The following is a 16,621-nucleotide window of genomic DNA, read 5'->3' on the forward strand; positions in this document are numbered from 1 at the left end:
CACCTTCATATTCTTAATTCTATGAGGAATATAAAGACTTAAGATATGACCAAATAAGGTTAAGGGCTATGCATCAAAGACTCAAAAGTTTAGAATAGAAATAAAGTGAAGAAAATTATGGGGAAATTATTTTTAGAAAAAAAAATGCAGGAAATGAAATAAAAAATAATGAAATCAAGTTTAAGGAAACATTATATTCCTCTGAATATGAACCCAGATCTTCTCTATCCCTACAGTAGCTAAGTATGGTTGGGTTCTTTCTCCTTTGCTTACTCATTTTTCTTTATTTATTTTTGTTTTATTTTGTTGTTGTTGTTGTTGTTTTAGTAGCTATTAGCATAATGAAGTTGTAGTCCCAAGGTACTGGGAATGATGCCCCAAGCATCAGGTTCTTCTTAATGTTATTTCCTGAGGTCTGTCTTAGGGCCCAATCTTGAGCTCTCCTCTCCACTGCTGAGCCATAGCTAGGGCCCTCAGCCATACTGTCTGGCAAATGACCTTGCTCCATGCATTTTCTCAGGTGGCTGCAAACTACAGTTGTCCTCTCTGCCCTGGAACTGAAACCAGACACTCTGCTGTACTGCAGGTTCCCACAGCCAACAGGGTCCCTGCCCTTTGCTACTGCACTCAGTGGGTATATGCTGAGTCCTTCTCCCCCAGAGGCAGCTTCAGCCTAGCATGTGTCTGATTAGCACAGTTGTGCTTGGCATCCCTTAACAATGGAATGTCCTTCAGTCTTCTCCTACTCAGTATTCAGACCCCCATACTGTCTGGGAGGTGAAAGTTTTTAAGGCTGAGATTGCTTCTCAATTCAGCTACCCTCAGGACTTGTTTGTTGATTCTGTTGAGTTGGCCTGGAGGTATATATGCTTCACTGGGGCTGAATACTCTTCCGCTGGAGTTAAGTAAGGTCTTTGCTGGTATCTTCTCAAGTTGGATCAGGAGGAGAGCTGCTTTACTTTGACTTTTGTTTATTTTTTTCTGCTCCATATTCCCTCTAAAATGATGATCTGGGTTTGTTTGGTTTTTTCTTTGTGGAGGAAATTTGAATAGCAGAAAGTTTTCTGACCTGCTCTACCATCTTCCCAGAATTCTCTATATTTGTTTTCATGTCTTCTCCTCCATTAGATTGTGAACCCCTTGAGGGCAGGGGCTTTCTTTCTTATATCTCTAGTGCTTAGCACAGTGTCTGGCTCTTGGAGAGAACTTAATAAATGTTTATTGTTTGATTTATTGATGTATGTTTTCTCTGCATAAGTAGTTGAAATCTGTATTAACTATATATCCTTGACAGGTTGACATTTCTTGCTCTATGCCTATGTTTCTGTTGAACATTTGTGGTAATATTTATTAAAGTAGACCTTTTGACCATTTTTATTATGTTCTGTTTTTTTGCCACTAAAATATTTACTAAAAGCCAAAAGCTTTCAAGGACTGAGGCACAATTATAGGCATGTGCTGTAAGGACATGATTTATTTTTAGTAATTTATTATCTAGAAATTGGTGGAATTTTATATGGTGCAAATTAGGTAGTATAAGAGTAAACATAGTTTTTAACTTGCCCTGTAGTCCATCATAAACACTATTAAATTATTTATTTCTTTTCACATGCCAACAAATGGAGATTTTCAGATATGATGTAATATCTAAATGGTTTCTCTAGTTTACTTGTTTTAAGAAAGGCACACAGTTTTACCATGTTAGAGTTGGAAGGGCTCTTACAAGTAAGCAAGACTATTACCTTCATTCTCCCATTCAGGTCTTTAAAAGCCTAAAGGAGAGGGGAATAGATGATACAGTGAAGTAACAGATCTGCTTCCTAATTACAATTTAGTATTTATTTTTTCTACTATCCTCTTGCTATTTCTTTTGGTTTGTCCATTTATGTGCAATTTTTTTCTGATCCATAGGACGGCTCCTTTTATAAAAGTAAAGATGATGTTTAAATTATTTATCTGGATTTAAAGTATAATAATTTTGCTATTTTAAATACCATATATAATTTTAATTCTACCTTCTAAAGTTAAATCAAGTAAAAAATTAAAATTTCTAGTCAATAACTTATCTAATTCCACAAAAATATGTAGCTCCATAAAAGAAATGCCTCCAAGTATTCCATATACTTTGGTCTTCTTTTTCTTTCCTGTATTGCATGCACAAATAGAGGAACAAGTTAGGTTTACCATTGATAGATAGCTTTACCTTTCTGGTTACTAAGGATTCCATATATGGATTCCATATGTGCACTATGTCTCTCTTTGAGAATTCATTCCCATCTGATCCATAAGTGTCTGTTAAGCCTTGCTGTGTGCAAAAGTATTGGGACAAGATGAAAGGCAAAATAAAAAGTCCTCCAAGAAGCTTATGTTCCATTTGGGTATATTAGCATATAAGCAGATCAGAATTTGAAGAGATTACTGCAATTTATCACAAGGATAATATATTATGACCAGGTAGAATTTATACCAAGAATGTAGGACTGGTTCAATATTAGGAAAACTATCAGCATAATTGACCATATCAGCAACAAAATTAACAAAGATCATATGATTATCTCAATAGATGCAGAAAATTGTTTTGATAAAATATAACACCCATTCCTATTAAAAACACAAGAGAGCATAGGAATAAATGGCATCTTCCTTAAAATAAGTAGCATCTATCCAAAACCATCAGCAAACATTATATGTAATGGGGAAAAGCTAGAGGCATTTCCAATATTTTAAAAAGGTGTTTACATGAACAGGATATCCTAATGTATAAAAGGACAAAAATTATGAGACAGTCTGTTAATATTTTACTGTCAAAGAAATTTTTTTTCTAAGTTGACAGTGATGTGAATTGACATTCATTTATTTCCAAGACTCCCAAGCAAATTTTTTTTAAACCTAGTTACTTTACATGTATGTGAAATATTACGAATTGGGAAAATATATTATTTGAATGGCAAATTAAACATGTAGTTTCTCAGAGGTAGGAATGAAACTGAAAAACCCTGTTTTCACATATGTAGACTTCTGTAGAATAATCAAAACTTAAAGTCAGTGAATTAGATGAGATTATTGACTTGGTTCTGCAGCTGAAATAAGCTATAGGGAGTAGTTTGCTTCATTCCACCCTATTTTAAGGGCTGCCTAGAGCATTCGTTCCTGAACTAATTTGGTTAGGAAACAATTGGTTGGTTGAAATATATTGGTGGAACCAGCAAGTGTAAGTTTGCACCTATGTAATATCCCTGGAAATAAAGAAGATTTTCAGAATTTTTCAGTAAAATGGAAAGGGTATTTCGTTTGTTTTCGTAGCAAAAGTTCTCCAAGAAGAATTTTTGATTGTAACTTTAGATTTCAAAATTTCCATTGAAAATCTCACAGACACCCAACATTTTCTTAGTGAATCTCACTTCCCTTCATATGTGACATCAGAATTCTGATTATAAAGGTTTAATAAAATTATAATCTACTTTAAGTAAGCACTAGTCAAAGCTGATGTGGTGACATAATCTCAGAAAAAAATAGAGAAACATTGAATAATTTTAAATACAATTTGCCTTTTCACAGTGGATGCCTATAGTAGTTGGTGGTTGATGGAGGGTGAGGGGGAGGAATATGATAGAAAACATTTTATGTCTTCAGATTGCATCCTTGGAAATATATACTTTTTAGTAAATTAAGTCAAAAGATATTAATATGCATATTTGCTTTAATATGCTTTATAGAAAATTGATGTCAGATTTTATGGTAATGCTTGTTCTCCTAAAAGCAAAGTTTTAATTATTTGAAAATTTCAACATTTTAACTATATTTCAACATTTAGCAATATGATGTCTTATTCTGGGAAAAAGAGAAAAGGGAATAAGTTTCCTAAGGAAAGATAATTCTTCTGAAGGCAAAGGTGATAGATAACTTCTCTCTACTTAAACATTTATTCAGCATCTACTGCGCGGTGTATACTGAGCTAGGCTTTGGTAGAAATAAAGATAAACACGACAATTTCCTTGCCCTCCTGTGAAATAACTTATGCTCTAGGTAAGTTCCTAGAGACAAGTCTTGTATGGAATATTTTAAATTATGAGAGCAAGAAGTTCTCATGGTATGGGGGTAGGTGGGAGCAAGGCAAAGTGATAGTGTATCTGGGCAACTAAATTTTTAGTAGAGTATAAAAATGGATTTAATAATGATAGTGTCATTAGAATGTTTGGGGAAAGAGCTTAGTGCACTAATTTAGTATTTGAAATCCTGAAATAAAATATAACTTCCAAGTGCTTCCAGTTTAAAATAAGAAATCTAGTATTCAATCAAGTTCATCCAGTATTTGTTCTAATGCTAAGATGCTAGCAATAAGCCTAGAGGCCAGAATTCCTACTTGCCTTTTTTAGGAAGAGAAAAGGAGAAGAACACATCCATGTACATAGATAGATAAGTAAATACAAAATATATGCAAAATATGAATGGCAGCTAGGTGGTGCAATAAATTAAGTGCTGGACCTGAAGTCAGGAAGACTTATCTTCCTGAATTTAAATCTGGCCTTAGAAATTTGCTAGCTGTGTGACCTTGTACAAGTCACTTAACCAGGTTTACCTCAGTTTCCTCATTTATAAAATGAGCTGGAGAAAGAAATGGCAAACCAATCTAGTATCTTTGCCAAGAAACTCCCCCCCTCGACCCCTCCCCATAAGTAGGGTAATGAAGAGTCAGACAGGACTGACAATGACTGAATAATAACTAGATTCAGCTAAGAATCTAATTTGAAGAGGTATATACTGTAGATGCTGCAGTTCTTTAGATGTCCTTGTTTGTAGATGACATTGTCCTATTTGAATTTTTTTTTATATTTTTGCTTTTTGGAGGGCAGTTGGGGTTAAGTGACTTGCCCAAAGTCACACGGCTAGTTTTTGTGTTAAGTGTCTGAGACCATATTTGAACTCAGGTCCTCCTGACCCCAGGGCCAGTGTTCTATTCACTGCACCACCTAGCTGCCCCCTAGTTGTATTTTCCTTGTGGTTTTTTCTGCAGTGAAATATGATATTTAGGTCAAGATGAATAGAACACAAATGGTTAGCATTTGTGCTTTTAATGACTTCATTTCACTTGTATGAATTATACAGCTCAGTATAATTAGGAAAAACTAAAGTCTTAGTATTTGAACATGTATGTGCTACAGAATTGGAAAAGAGAAAAATGTCCTTTTTCAAAAAAGTATAAGGGTGTAGCCTTTAAATACTAGGCCACTATGCTTCAAATTCTATCAGAATTCTAGTATGCTTTTTTAAAAAAATGCTTTATTTAGCAGATTTTTTTATAAAGCATTTAAGGAAGAAAGTAATTACAAAGTGCTTGGGGTGGCTCCATCTCTTTCACATAATATTATATCTCATGGTTGGGCATTTTCATTGGTTGTCCCTCATCCATGAAATGCTCTGCCTTCTCATCCCTACTTTCTAGCTTCTCTATCTTCAAATCTCAGCTAAAGTTCTACCTTTTAAAAGAAACCTTTCCCAGTTCTCCTTAATCTTAGTGGCTTCCTTCTGAGATTATCCCCAATTTGTCTGGTATGTATAAGCTCAAAGCTGCACAAAAACTTTTGGGACACCGTATATTTTTTGGAACATATTTTTTTTTGTATTGTTATTTTCCCTGATTAGAATGTGAGCTCCTTGAGAGAAGGAACTGTTTTAAAGCCTTTCTTGGTATTCCTGGGGTTTTAGCACAGTTCCTTACACATAGTAAGTCCTTAATAAATTCTTATTTGCTGAGTACATTTAGCATATCATATTTAATTCTGGGTTGTTTATTTTTGCAATGGCACAAACAAATTTTAGCATGCCCAAAGGAGGTCTGCAAGGATTATGAGAGTTTTAGGTAGCATTCCTTTCAAGGATTACTTGAAATAAATTGAGATACTGTGTTTCCCTGATAATAAGACCTATCCCGAAAATAAGCCCCCCCTTACTGTGTAAGATTCCTCTAAAATAAACCCTCCCCCGAAAATAAGCCCTATTGAGATTGCTACTGTAGTGAAGGTGATCCCCTGCGCTACACGCTACATTATGGTACCCTCTGTATGCACCATCCCCTCCCCCCCTGAAACGCACTCCGAGCTGCATCCAGTCAGAGCTGCAGCAGTGAGCGCGTCATCCTGTTCTTCCCCAGTGATTTGCTTATTGAATAAAGCTACATTTTTTTGTTCACATTTACCTGTTTATTAAAATTGCTGTCAGTGTTCATTAAAATAAGCCCTCCCCTGAAAATAAGCCCTCTGGTGTTTTTCTGTCCAAAAAAATAATAAGACAGTGTCTTATTATCGGAGAAACACGGTAATTAGTCACAAGAAGGTAGTCTTTCCTCTGTCCTCTGGAATTGTGGTTGCTCATTGCATTGATCAGACTTCAGTCTTTCAAAATTGTTTATCTTTGTGAATTTAAGATGGACAGGGCCATGTTTTTGGACAGGACCAGTGTTGAAATTTGTTTTGCTTGACTGTATTTATCTTTCCTTTCAAGGAGGTAGGAGAGAGAAAATTTGTTCATTTAAAAAAATTAAAATATAAAAAAGAAGAAAGCTCTTTAGGTTTTTAAAGGGCTATTATATTGACATGATAGTATATTTTTTCTGCTCATCACCACAGCAGTTGTTGAAATGATGAGTAGAAACTTGAGAGAGTTTGATTTAATCTCAGTTAAGAGGAGGGGAAAACCTAATAACTTCGGTATTGCTAGATTTGTCTAGAAATGGAATGAGCTAATTTAGAAGATTAGTGGCCCAGTCATTGGGAACATTTATGTAGAGCCAAGATGAACTGGCATATTTTATAGGGAATTCCATTTTGAGTAAAGGTTAGATTAATGACCACTAAGTTCCTTTAGATTTCTGGGAGTTTAGAAGTAAATAAGCCTATCATATCACTTTAATTAAATTGTTCCATTGAGAATCATTGGAAACTGAAAGTAATTTTTAAATTAGAATTTATTTCCTTTGTTCTCCCTCCTCAGATGTGTGCATAATTTGAGGAGCACTAGCCATTAATAATTTCAGATTAATAAAACATGAAAAGCTAAAAAATTTGATTTGATTGAATTATTGTAAAAGCATCCCGTAGCATTTTCTAAACTGATTTGGTTTTGAACTATTTTGTGGATTGAAATACAATGGTTGTACTCTTATATCTTGTTCTTCCAGATTGGCTGTGCATCTCAGATGATAAAGCAGATTTGGGGGAATTTCTAAACCCAGAAAGTAAAAATTTAAACCTGTTTTCATACACTCACCGAGCATTTTTTGGTGCACACATAATTATGTTTTCAGTTTTTGACAGGAAAATATCACCAGAGTTAAAATTTTCTTAAGAAAGCCCTTATTCATATGATGTAGTATACTTTATAGGAAGCACAGAAAAATCTGATAGTCTTTAAAATGATTGCATAAAGATAATTTATAATAGCATTGTTTGTATTTTATTCTAGATGGCCCCCGACCCTCACAAAAAGAAATTATATCATTACGGGCATTTATGCTGCTTTTTTTGAAGCAGCTTATATTAAAGGTAAACTTATTTGTTAATTCATTGGGGCTTTTTTGGTTTGTTTTTTTTCTTTTGAAATATATTATAGCTTTTAAGTCTTATTGTCTAAGAAAATTACAAATCCCTATCATGATGATAACAAATGACCTAGCAGAAATTTTTTTTTTAATTTTATCAGAATAACAAATGGTGTATTGGCTTTTTATTATTTCTCATATTTTCTTTAAGAAAATCATTCTCCCAGTGAGTAAATATGTTGAATAGAAAAAAGAGTTATCTATGTAAGAGTAGCATTTAAACATATGCATTATAGTGTAGTAGAAATTAATTGACATTTAATAAATAGAAAGATGTAAGTAGAATGTAATCATAAATTGCCTGGAAGTAAATGGACATTTGATAGTGATCGTCATCCACCTTTTAGTGATGTTTATTTTCCATTTAAATGTAATACTTTGGTCGTTGATTTACTTAAATTTAGCTACAATTAAAGTTTATGACTTTGGAGCTTTTTTTATTCTGTGAAATATAAAACAGTTTTAATGTCTGTGACATGATCGCCATTTGACTATAATTTGTTTTCTTTTAAAAAGCAGTCATTCTGTACTTTTCTTTATTAACAGGTAAACATTTTGCATTTTATTTAACCAAAACCTTTTATTTAACCTTTCCATTAGGATCGAGGGGTCAAAGAAGATGAACTTCAGAGTATATTAAATTATTTATTAACAATGCATGAGGTAAGTTTTATGAGTCTTCTTTGAATTCTTTATTTAACAATTTGTAGTATAATTAAATTTAACATATAAATTATTGCTGATCCTTCCTTGTAGGATGAAAACATACATGATGTATTGCAATTATTAGTGGCTCTGATGTCAGAACACCCAGCCTCAATGATACCTGCCTTTGATCAAAGAAATGGGATACGGTAAGATAATATTATTGTTAGGCATCAACTTTGAGTCTTTGCAGAGCTACACAGAAAAATATTTTTCTGGGTGACTCACTCTTGCAGATGAGGCAAGTCAAATAATAAGTTTTAGGAAGATCTTTTAATTGATATAAAAGAATTTAAACAGACAAAAACTGTTTATTAATGAGATAATAAAATGAGTATTTGAAAATAAGTGGGATTTTGGGAAAATAAAAGCATTCATTGAATTTGATATGATAAGGAAGAGGTAAGTCAGAGAACAGATTTAAAGATGAAGCAATATGAATAAAGGCATTGTAATGATAATTTCTAAAGGAGAGATAATGGTAAAGTAAAGCCTTCCTGTGATATTCATATTGAAAAGTGTACCACTTCTCAGAGAATATATGAATCTTCCTAATGTAGAACTTCCATTCTTGGCTTAGGTAATCCCTGTCTTGTGTTTATTTCTTCAGACCTTTGTAATAACTGTCCCTCATGCCTAGAATGATCTGCTTCTTCACCTGTGCCATAGTTTTCCTGGTTTACTTCAAGACTCAATTAAAAAATGCTGCTTATAGATGTGTGAAGTAGACCAGATATTCTGGAAAAATCTTTAGAATTATGCCCCCAAAGTTACTAAACTGAATACCCTTAGATCCAGCAATGCCATTACTAGGTCTGTGCCTCAAAGAGATCAAATAAGGAAAAAAGGACCTATTTTTACAAGAAAATTTTTTGTAACTCTTTTTGTAACAAAGACCTGGAAACTAATGAGTTCCCCATCAACTGGGGAATGGCTAAACAAGTTGTGTTTATATATGCATGTAATAGAATAATATTGTGACAAAAGAAATGATGAAATGGAGGGAACATTTCAGAGAAACCTGGGAATATTTGTATGAATTAATGTATATGAAATGAGCAGAAGCAGGGAAATAGTTTATATAATAAGAACGTGGTAACTATAAACTACTTTGAAAGATTTAAAAACTGAATAATGTATAACTAGAATTCCATGAGCACTGATGAGGATGTGTACTTCCTACCTCCTAAAAGCGAGGTGATAACTTCAGGATGCAGAATGAGACATATATTTTTAAAGATGGGCAGCATAGGAATTTATTTTGCTTCACTATTCATATTTGTTAAAAGCTTTTCTTGTTTTCTTTTTCAGACTTTGGAAGTAGGAGAGAGAAAACATTTAAACTTCTCAAAAAAAAAGATTTTAAAAAATTAAGTTTGAGTTCAGATACTTTATTTTGTGGGAGGCATTTCATAGTTCCTCTAGCTGCTATAGTATTCCCTGATAAAGTTACCTTTCATCTACTCTGTATATGTACCTATTTATATACATATCATCTCCCACATACCAGTTTGCAGGCATGGAGTGTTTTGTACTTCCTTTGTAGTCTCAACATTCATCACTACCTATACCTAGCACATACTAGACACTTAATTTTTTAATATTTATTTTCATAAGTTTTATTTTTTTTAATTACATGTAAAAATTTTTTAAATATAAAAAAATTCTGAAATCCAAATTCTTTTCCTTCCTTCTTACACTCTTCCCTCATTGTGAAGGCAAGAAATTTGATATGTTATACATGTGCTGTCACGCAAAATGTATTTCCATATTATTCATGTGAAAGAAAACAGACAAAAAAAAACTCCCAAGAAAAATAGTTAAGCTAAAAAAAATTCCATTTATGTGTTTATTTATTTTGCTTTTTGGAGGGCAATTGGGGTTAAGTGACTTGCCCAAAGTCACATGGCTATTGTTTTGTGTTAAGTATCTGAGGCTGAATTTGAATTCAGGTCCTCCTGACTCCAGGGCCGGTGATCTATTCACTGCGCCACCTAGCCACCCCGTATGGCTCCATATATCTTTATTTATTTATCCACTCATTCACTTATTTATTTATTCATTAATTCATTCATTTTTTGCTGTTTGGAGGGCAATTGGGGTTATGTGACTTGCCCAAGGTCACACAACTAGTTTTTGTGTCAAGTGTCTGAGGTCAGATTTGAACTCAGGTCCTCCTGACTCCAGGGCCAGTGCTGTATTCACTGCTCCACCTAGCTGCCCCAGTTAAAAATTTTTTTTTCTTCAATCTGCATTTAGACATTATCAGTTCTTTTTCTGTAAGTAAATAGCATTTTTTTCGTCCTGAGTTCTTTGGAATTGTCTTAGATCACCGTATTACTGAGAATAGCTACATACTAGGCACTTAATAAATGCTTGTTGCTTGTTTAGATATGAGTGGGACTCTGGTGACCTTTTACATCTCTTCAGACTTTGAAATGATACAATTCACACCAACACGGAATTTAGAAAAAAGTAGGGATTGAGTAAAGCATCTATGAAATCTCTAAATTGACAAACAATGAAACATTTTAATACCTGGTTTGTATAAAATATTGTGCTAGACATTAGATAAGGTAAACCATTTAGATGAAAGTGTCTCTGTCATCAAGGAGCTTATTCTCTAACAGAGGGGGTAACTAATTATATAAAGTGTAATAAGTTTCAGAATAATGCATTATGAGGTTTGTTGAAAGGGAGAAGAAGGGGATGTAATTTGCTATGTCTCATAATTGGGCTACATAAGGAGACTTAAAATATGGAAGAAAGGTGTGGGGAGGATGGATATCAGATGTACTTTATTCTTATCTGAACTGAATAAAGGAGTAATGAAAACACATATTTTGGAGTAGAAATACATAAAAATCAATTGAGGATGGAGTGTAGGTTAAGAAACAGGTTAATACAGGGGAGGGAATATTCATAAGCAAAAAAACCCATCTTGTTCCCAAAGGGCAGGGGTGGGGAAGTAGATAACAGGGAGGATAATACTAGATGGGAAATAGTCTCAAACAGAACAAAATTTCTCATCTCAAATAGGGAATTAAAAAAAAGGAAAAAAAATTATTATCTAAGAGAGTATCATTCAGTTAAGATGTGAGTGAACAAAAATTGTTTATGAATGTAATAAAATATTTTTGTACTGTAAGAAATTATGAAAGAGATGGTTTCTGAGAGTCCTAATGGTATGTACTGCAGCATATTGGAATGAGTAAAAATAGGAGGACAATTTATGCAAAGACATCATTATAATGAAAACAACTTTGCATGATTTAACTGATCAAAGAAGTGATCATTTAGGTTTCCAGAGAAACTATCTTTTCTGTTACTGAAAGAGAGATGAGGAGCCCATAGTTTAAAAAAAGAAAAATTTTAGATGTGGTCATTGTATGACTTTGTTGTGCTTTACTATACATGTATGATGTTGGATTTTTTTTTTACCTTTCTGTTTTTAACTTGGGGTACAGTAGTGGGGAGAGGAGTTAGCAGTTGTGATGTCAGGAAAAGAGAATTGTTGAAACATTAAAAAAAAAATACCCAGAAAAGAAGTTCAGAAGTCAGCAAAGATAGCAGGGTAGTTTGGAAAGTAACATGTGAACTTTATTATATACTTAACGAAAACAAATGGCATGAAATTGAGATTCTTAGTTTCATTTTGAAATGCTCTTAGTGTTTACATTCATTTAGGATAAGAAATTAAAACTATTTAAGACAAGCTAATGTAAATACCTGTTGTCATAATTTGCATGAATTGTTATCGAAAAAGAATACTTCATATTTTAATTTTATTTCCTTATGAAGCAGATACTAAGGAAATGTTTTTGTTATTAGCAAATAATTGATATAAATGTTTTGTTTCTTCTTAGAGTGATCTACAAATTATTGGCTTCTAAAAGTGAAAGTATTTGGGTTCAGGCTCTGAAGGTATTGGGATACTTTCTCAAGCACTTGGGTCACAAGTAAGTTAATGAAAACAAACAAACGAATTATAGGAATATCAAGTAGGAATAGTTCTTTGTTTTCCTTTTTTAATGTCAAAATCAGTTTAAAAATGAGTGCAAGTAGTACAACAAAAAGAACATTAGTAACTGCTTTGTGTGAAGTGAAAGTAATTGTAATGATTTTGAAATTAATTCGTGCTGATTAAGGTTCTAATTTTAAGGGTCATTGGTGTTTAAAATATGCTTTAAAAAAATCTCATTTTTTATTTTTAATGATAAAACATTTACCATTCTATTGAAATATCTTTCCATCTCTCTGTGGCACTTGATAGAGTAATAACTCCTTCTTAATACCTTTATTTCCCTTTACTGTCTTGACCATCTGCTCCATTCTCCCTGCATCCTTCTCCTAGTATGTTCTTGACCATTCCTTTGTCACTATTTCTTTTCCTCTTTCTGTGCCTTATTCCCCCAAGGTTCTGTTCTTGGATCTTCTCTTCCCTCTCCATACTCTCTTCTGTGGTAGTCTTATCTGTTAATCATGACGTTGATAATCACCTCTATCAAGATGATTGTCAAGTCTGTGTTTCTTCACTCAACTTTTCTCCCAAACTCCATTTTATTTTCATTTGCTGTTGAACTCAGCTACCTGAGTAATTAGTTGATCCTTCAAATTTAATATATACAAAACTGGAATAATCATTCTCCTTAAATCTTTCACTTCAGTTTATATGCTCAGACTTTTTCTTGTTTGTCACATCCCATCAGTTGCAAAGTCTTGTCAGTTCTATGTCTACAGTATCTCACTTTTGCCCTTTCCTTTTAATTCCTACTGTTCTATAAGAGTCTTCCTTTATTTTCACCTAGATTTTAGTTATAACTTGATAACTGCTTTTCCTAAGACCAAGCCAGAAGTTTTTTAATCCATTAAAACATTGCCTAGATAATTTTTCTGATGAAAAAAAACCTTCTGATGTTATTCTTCTACTTTAAAACTTTCATTGGGTCCTACTAAACCCTAAATTACTGGGTTTAACTTACCTGGTTTTAGCCAGTCACTCTAACTTATTTTATTCTGCTGTCCTTTCAACTTTCCATTCCAGAGGTTATTCTAAACCTTCCCTCTTCAAAATCCTTTGCCACCTTTCTCCTCCATTTCAACAAAAGGACATCTTTTCCTTTTTTATTGAGAATATAGAGGCAATCCCTTTTACCCTCTTCTCTCTTATTTTGCTCCTCAAAACACTCATGCATTATTCCAGTCTCTCAATAGATATAGCACCATGTGGGAGCAATTGTGAGGCTGTATCTCCATAGGGGATTGCTTATGAGGATAATGGCTGCAGGCAGAGGACTTGAAAGACTATCCAGAAAGAAGGGTTTATTAATCATGTTAGAAGCTGCATTGAAGAATGAAGAAAAATTTGGTCATTGAACAGAACAGGAACATTTCCCAACTTTAGTTATGTGAGCAAGGCAGAGGAGTAGACACGAAGCAGAGTCAGCAGTCAGTTTAGCGAAGGAAATATCAAATGTTAGTTTGCTAAGAAAAGACAAAGTAGACTACTCATATATCCAGTGGTGGGAAAGCCCAGTACCAACAAAAGGCTGTCAGGAGAAGAACCCCCTCTGCTGTCAGGGCAGAGTAGCCAAATCATTACCAGCCTGGGATTGTGGCCCTTTGTGAAAGTTGCCTTTATAGGAGGTCAACAGAGGTTTTGATCAGGCATCTTCCTTTTCAGTGGTTGACAAAGGAGATTTTTCAGGACTTCAGAACATACTTGGGGGTTTCAGATTGCTGCTGGGAGTGAGTGCCATTCAAGAGACTAGTGAAACACATTTGGTGTTTCTCCTTGAAGATACTAACCTATGTGCCATCCATACTAAGAGAATTACTATTATGCCCAAAGATATTGAATTGGTTTGCAGGATATAGGGCAAAAGTGTTTTAAGTGAAGGTGATTTTATAGTTTTTTGTAGTAAATTCTATAAAATGCTTTGGTTTCAATTTGTAACCTTTTTTGTAAGAAATTGTTTATAATATGTTGCATTTGTACTTAGACCATTCCATCTTTCATTCAGGATAAATGGAAAATGTGACTGTTCATAGCACTCAGTGATATAAGTGAGCATTGATGCTCGAGTGACAAGTTGCTAATGTGCAGAAGGCATGAGTGATATTTCTTATTTCTTATGATGCATGTTTCTGTATGTTAATGGCTTGTTGGGTAGCTGAAATCATAAGGTACTCCAATTAATATAAATCTATACAGGGTCCTTTTGTAATCTACTGAAGATCAAGAAAAGAAAGTTCTTTCCACCAGAGTCCTTGGCACTGTAAATAGTTAAACATCAGACATTGATAAGATTTTTTATCATTGGAAATGATATTAAAGAAGAGTCATTACCAATCTGCTTTGTCGCTGCACAGTAGGGACCATGAAATATTTCTACATGACTTGTATCTGAAGCCTTCCATATAAGTTGTCTCTTCTATTTCAATGAATTCCTTGGGAGTAGGGATTGTCTGTTTTTCTGTTTGTATCTCCAGTTCTTAACACAGTTTTGTGCACATAATAAGTGCTTAATAAATTCTTTATCTATTCCTTCATTCATTCCCATATCCATCTGCTCCCCTCCCCCCCACCTTTCTGTATTTATATGACTACCCCTGTAGTCCTGGCCCTCATCACCTCTCACACTCAGATGATTGCAGTAGTCTCCTGAATGTTTTCCTTGTGTCTAGACTTTACTTTCTCTGTCCTGTGGATACTACCCTCTTGTTAAAGATCTAATACTTTGAACATAGCAAGTATTGGTCCTAATTAATACAAAGCTAGAAGAAAGAATAAAATTTAAAAAGATATAGTATGCAATTAAAAACAGCTTTATGAAAAATAGAGAAACAGGGAGGAGGAAAAAGGATTTCCTGGCTTCCATGAAGACTCAGTCAAGATTTGATAACATAGACTGGCCAAAATATAGCACAAAATCAGTCAGGTGTTGCTATGTACAAATCTTCATCATAAATATAGGAATGTGTTCTGAGTGGGTAGAGACCACAGACCTTGCCACCTTAACTTACCTTTTATCCTAGCTCAAATTTATTTGTAGTTAAGCCAAAGAGCAACCTAGGGCTATGCAAGAGTAGCTAACTATAAATTCGATTGTTATCTGCTTTGGTGTGAAAGTCAGAAATGGAGCATGAAAAGGAAAGAGTTACTCTTAGCCATATACTCTGCCTGACTTTTATTAGCTTTATGTAGTGGTTGTGACTAAAGAGAGGTCTTACTCTGCTTATCACGGAGAGGTTCTTCTACAAATCATAGTCTGGGAGACTGAAACTGAAGGTTTCTGATCCAGTAGATAGTAGCTGAGAGCAAAGCCTACCTGAGAAATATGTCTGCATGTGCCAAGTCCAAGAGAGCCCAGGGAGTAACACAGAGAATTGGCACATAAAGAGTAGCCAATGATGTTCTTGGTCTGCTGTATTTGATCAAGAAGAGAAAAATCTAATTTGTCCTCTAAGTGATAGTTCTTCAGTTGCTTGAACACAGTTGTTATGTCCCCAAAGACTTCATCTTTTCAAGTTGAACATCACTAGTACCTTAGATCTCATCTATAATGAACCCTAGGCCTTTCAAAATTTTTATTGCCCTTGTCTAGATGCTTTCTAGCTGATTATTACCTTCTTAAAAAGGTAGCCCTGAACTCAGCATGTCAGGTATGCCAGATGTTGTCTTATAATGGCAGAAAGCAATGGAACTATTGTCTACTTAGTCCTGAGCACAGTGTTTTTCTTAATACAGATTCAGATCACATTAGCCTTCTAAGCCTGCCATATCATACATATAGTCAGTCCACTCTTAAGGTCGTAGTCTACTAAAATCCACAGGTCTTGTTTGGGGAAATTGTATTCTAACTATGCTTTCTTTTTCCTTAGGAAATTGAACTCAAGTCTATAATTATATTTTTTCCTAATTAAATGTAATCTTACTAGATTTGGCCTAATGTTCTAGACGTGTCAAGATTTCTTTTTTAAGCTTGCCTCTGTCATTCAGTGTTTTAGCTATCCCTACCAGAGTTCTTTACACTACGACAGACCTGTTTTTCTGTGTTGAGAAGTATAAGATATGTTATTCCTGTTATCCTAAAAGTCTTTGGACTTCTTAAGTTATGAAGTTGTTTTTTTTTTTAAAAAAACACTTGATAGCTATATTTTACTGTAATTGATTTTATTTTTGAAATCCTATACATTTTATTTTATACATTTAAAAACAAAGGGGTCTATGCCATAAAAAAGTTGTAAACAAACCCTTGCTTTATCGTTTTCCCCTGTGTACACTAGCTCAGTTATCCTAAAAGTCTGTTCATCATG

General features: G+C 33.9%; 1 protein-coding gene across 3 annotated transcripts in view; it reads left to right on the top strand.

Annotated features, from left to right (window-relative positions):
- The window catches only part of NBEA (neurobeachin), an 809,664-nt gene that overhangs the window by 187,635 nt on the left and 605,408 nt on the right, over window positions 1–16,621 (top strand). For all 3 annotated transcript variants that reach the window (XM_069079971.1, XM_069079972.1, XM_069079973.1), the window contains exons 14-17: window positions 7,462–7,541; window positions 8,198–8,260; window positions 8,354–8,451; window positions 12,169–12,261. In XM_069079971.1, coding sequence (XP_068936072.1) covers window positions 7,462–7,541; window positions 8,198–8,260; window positions 8,354–8,451; window positions 12,169–12,261 — 334 coding nt within the window. The remainder of the gene's footprint in view (window positions 1–7,461; window positions 7,542–8,197; window positions 8,261–8,353; window positions 8,452–12,168; window positions 12,262–16,621) is intronic.

Source organism: Petaurus breviceps, unplaced genomic scaffold (genome assembly GCF_028583685.1).
Source record: "Petaurus breviceps papuanus isolate PSGF00001 unplaced genomic scaffold, PetGlider_PUasm1.0 91133, whole genome shotgun sequence".
Lineage (NCBI taxonomy): Eukaryota > Metazoa > Chordata > Mammalia > Diprotodontia > Petauridae > Petaurus > Petaurus breviceps.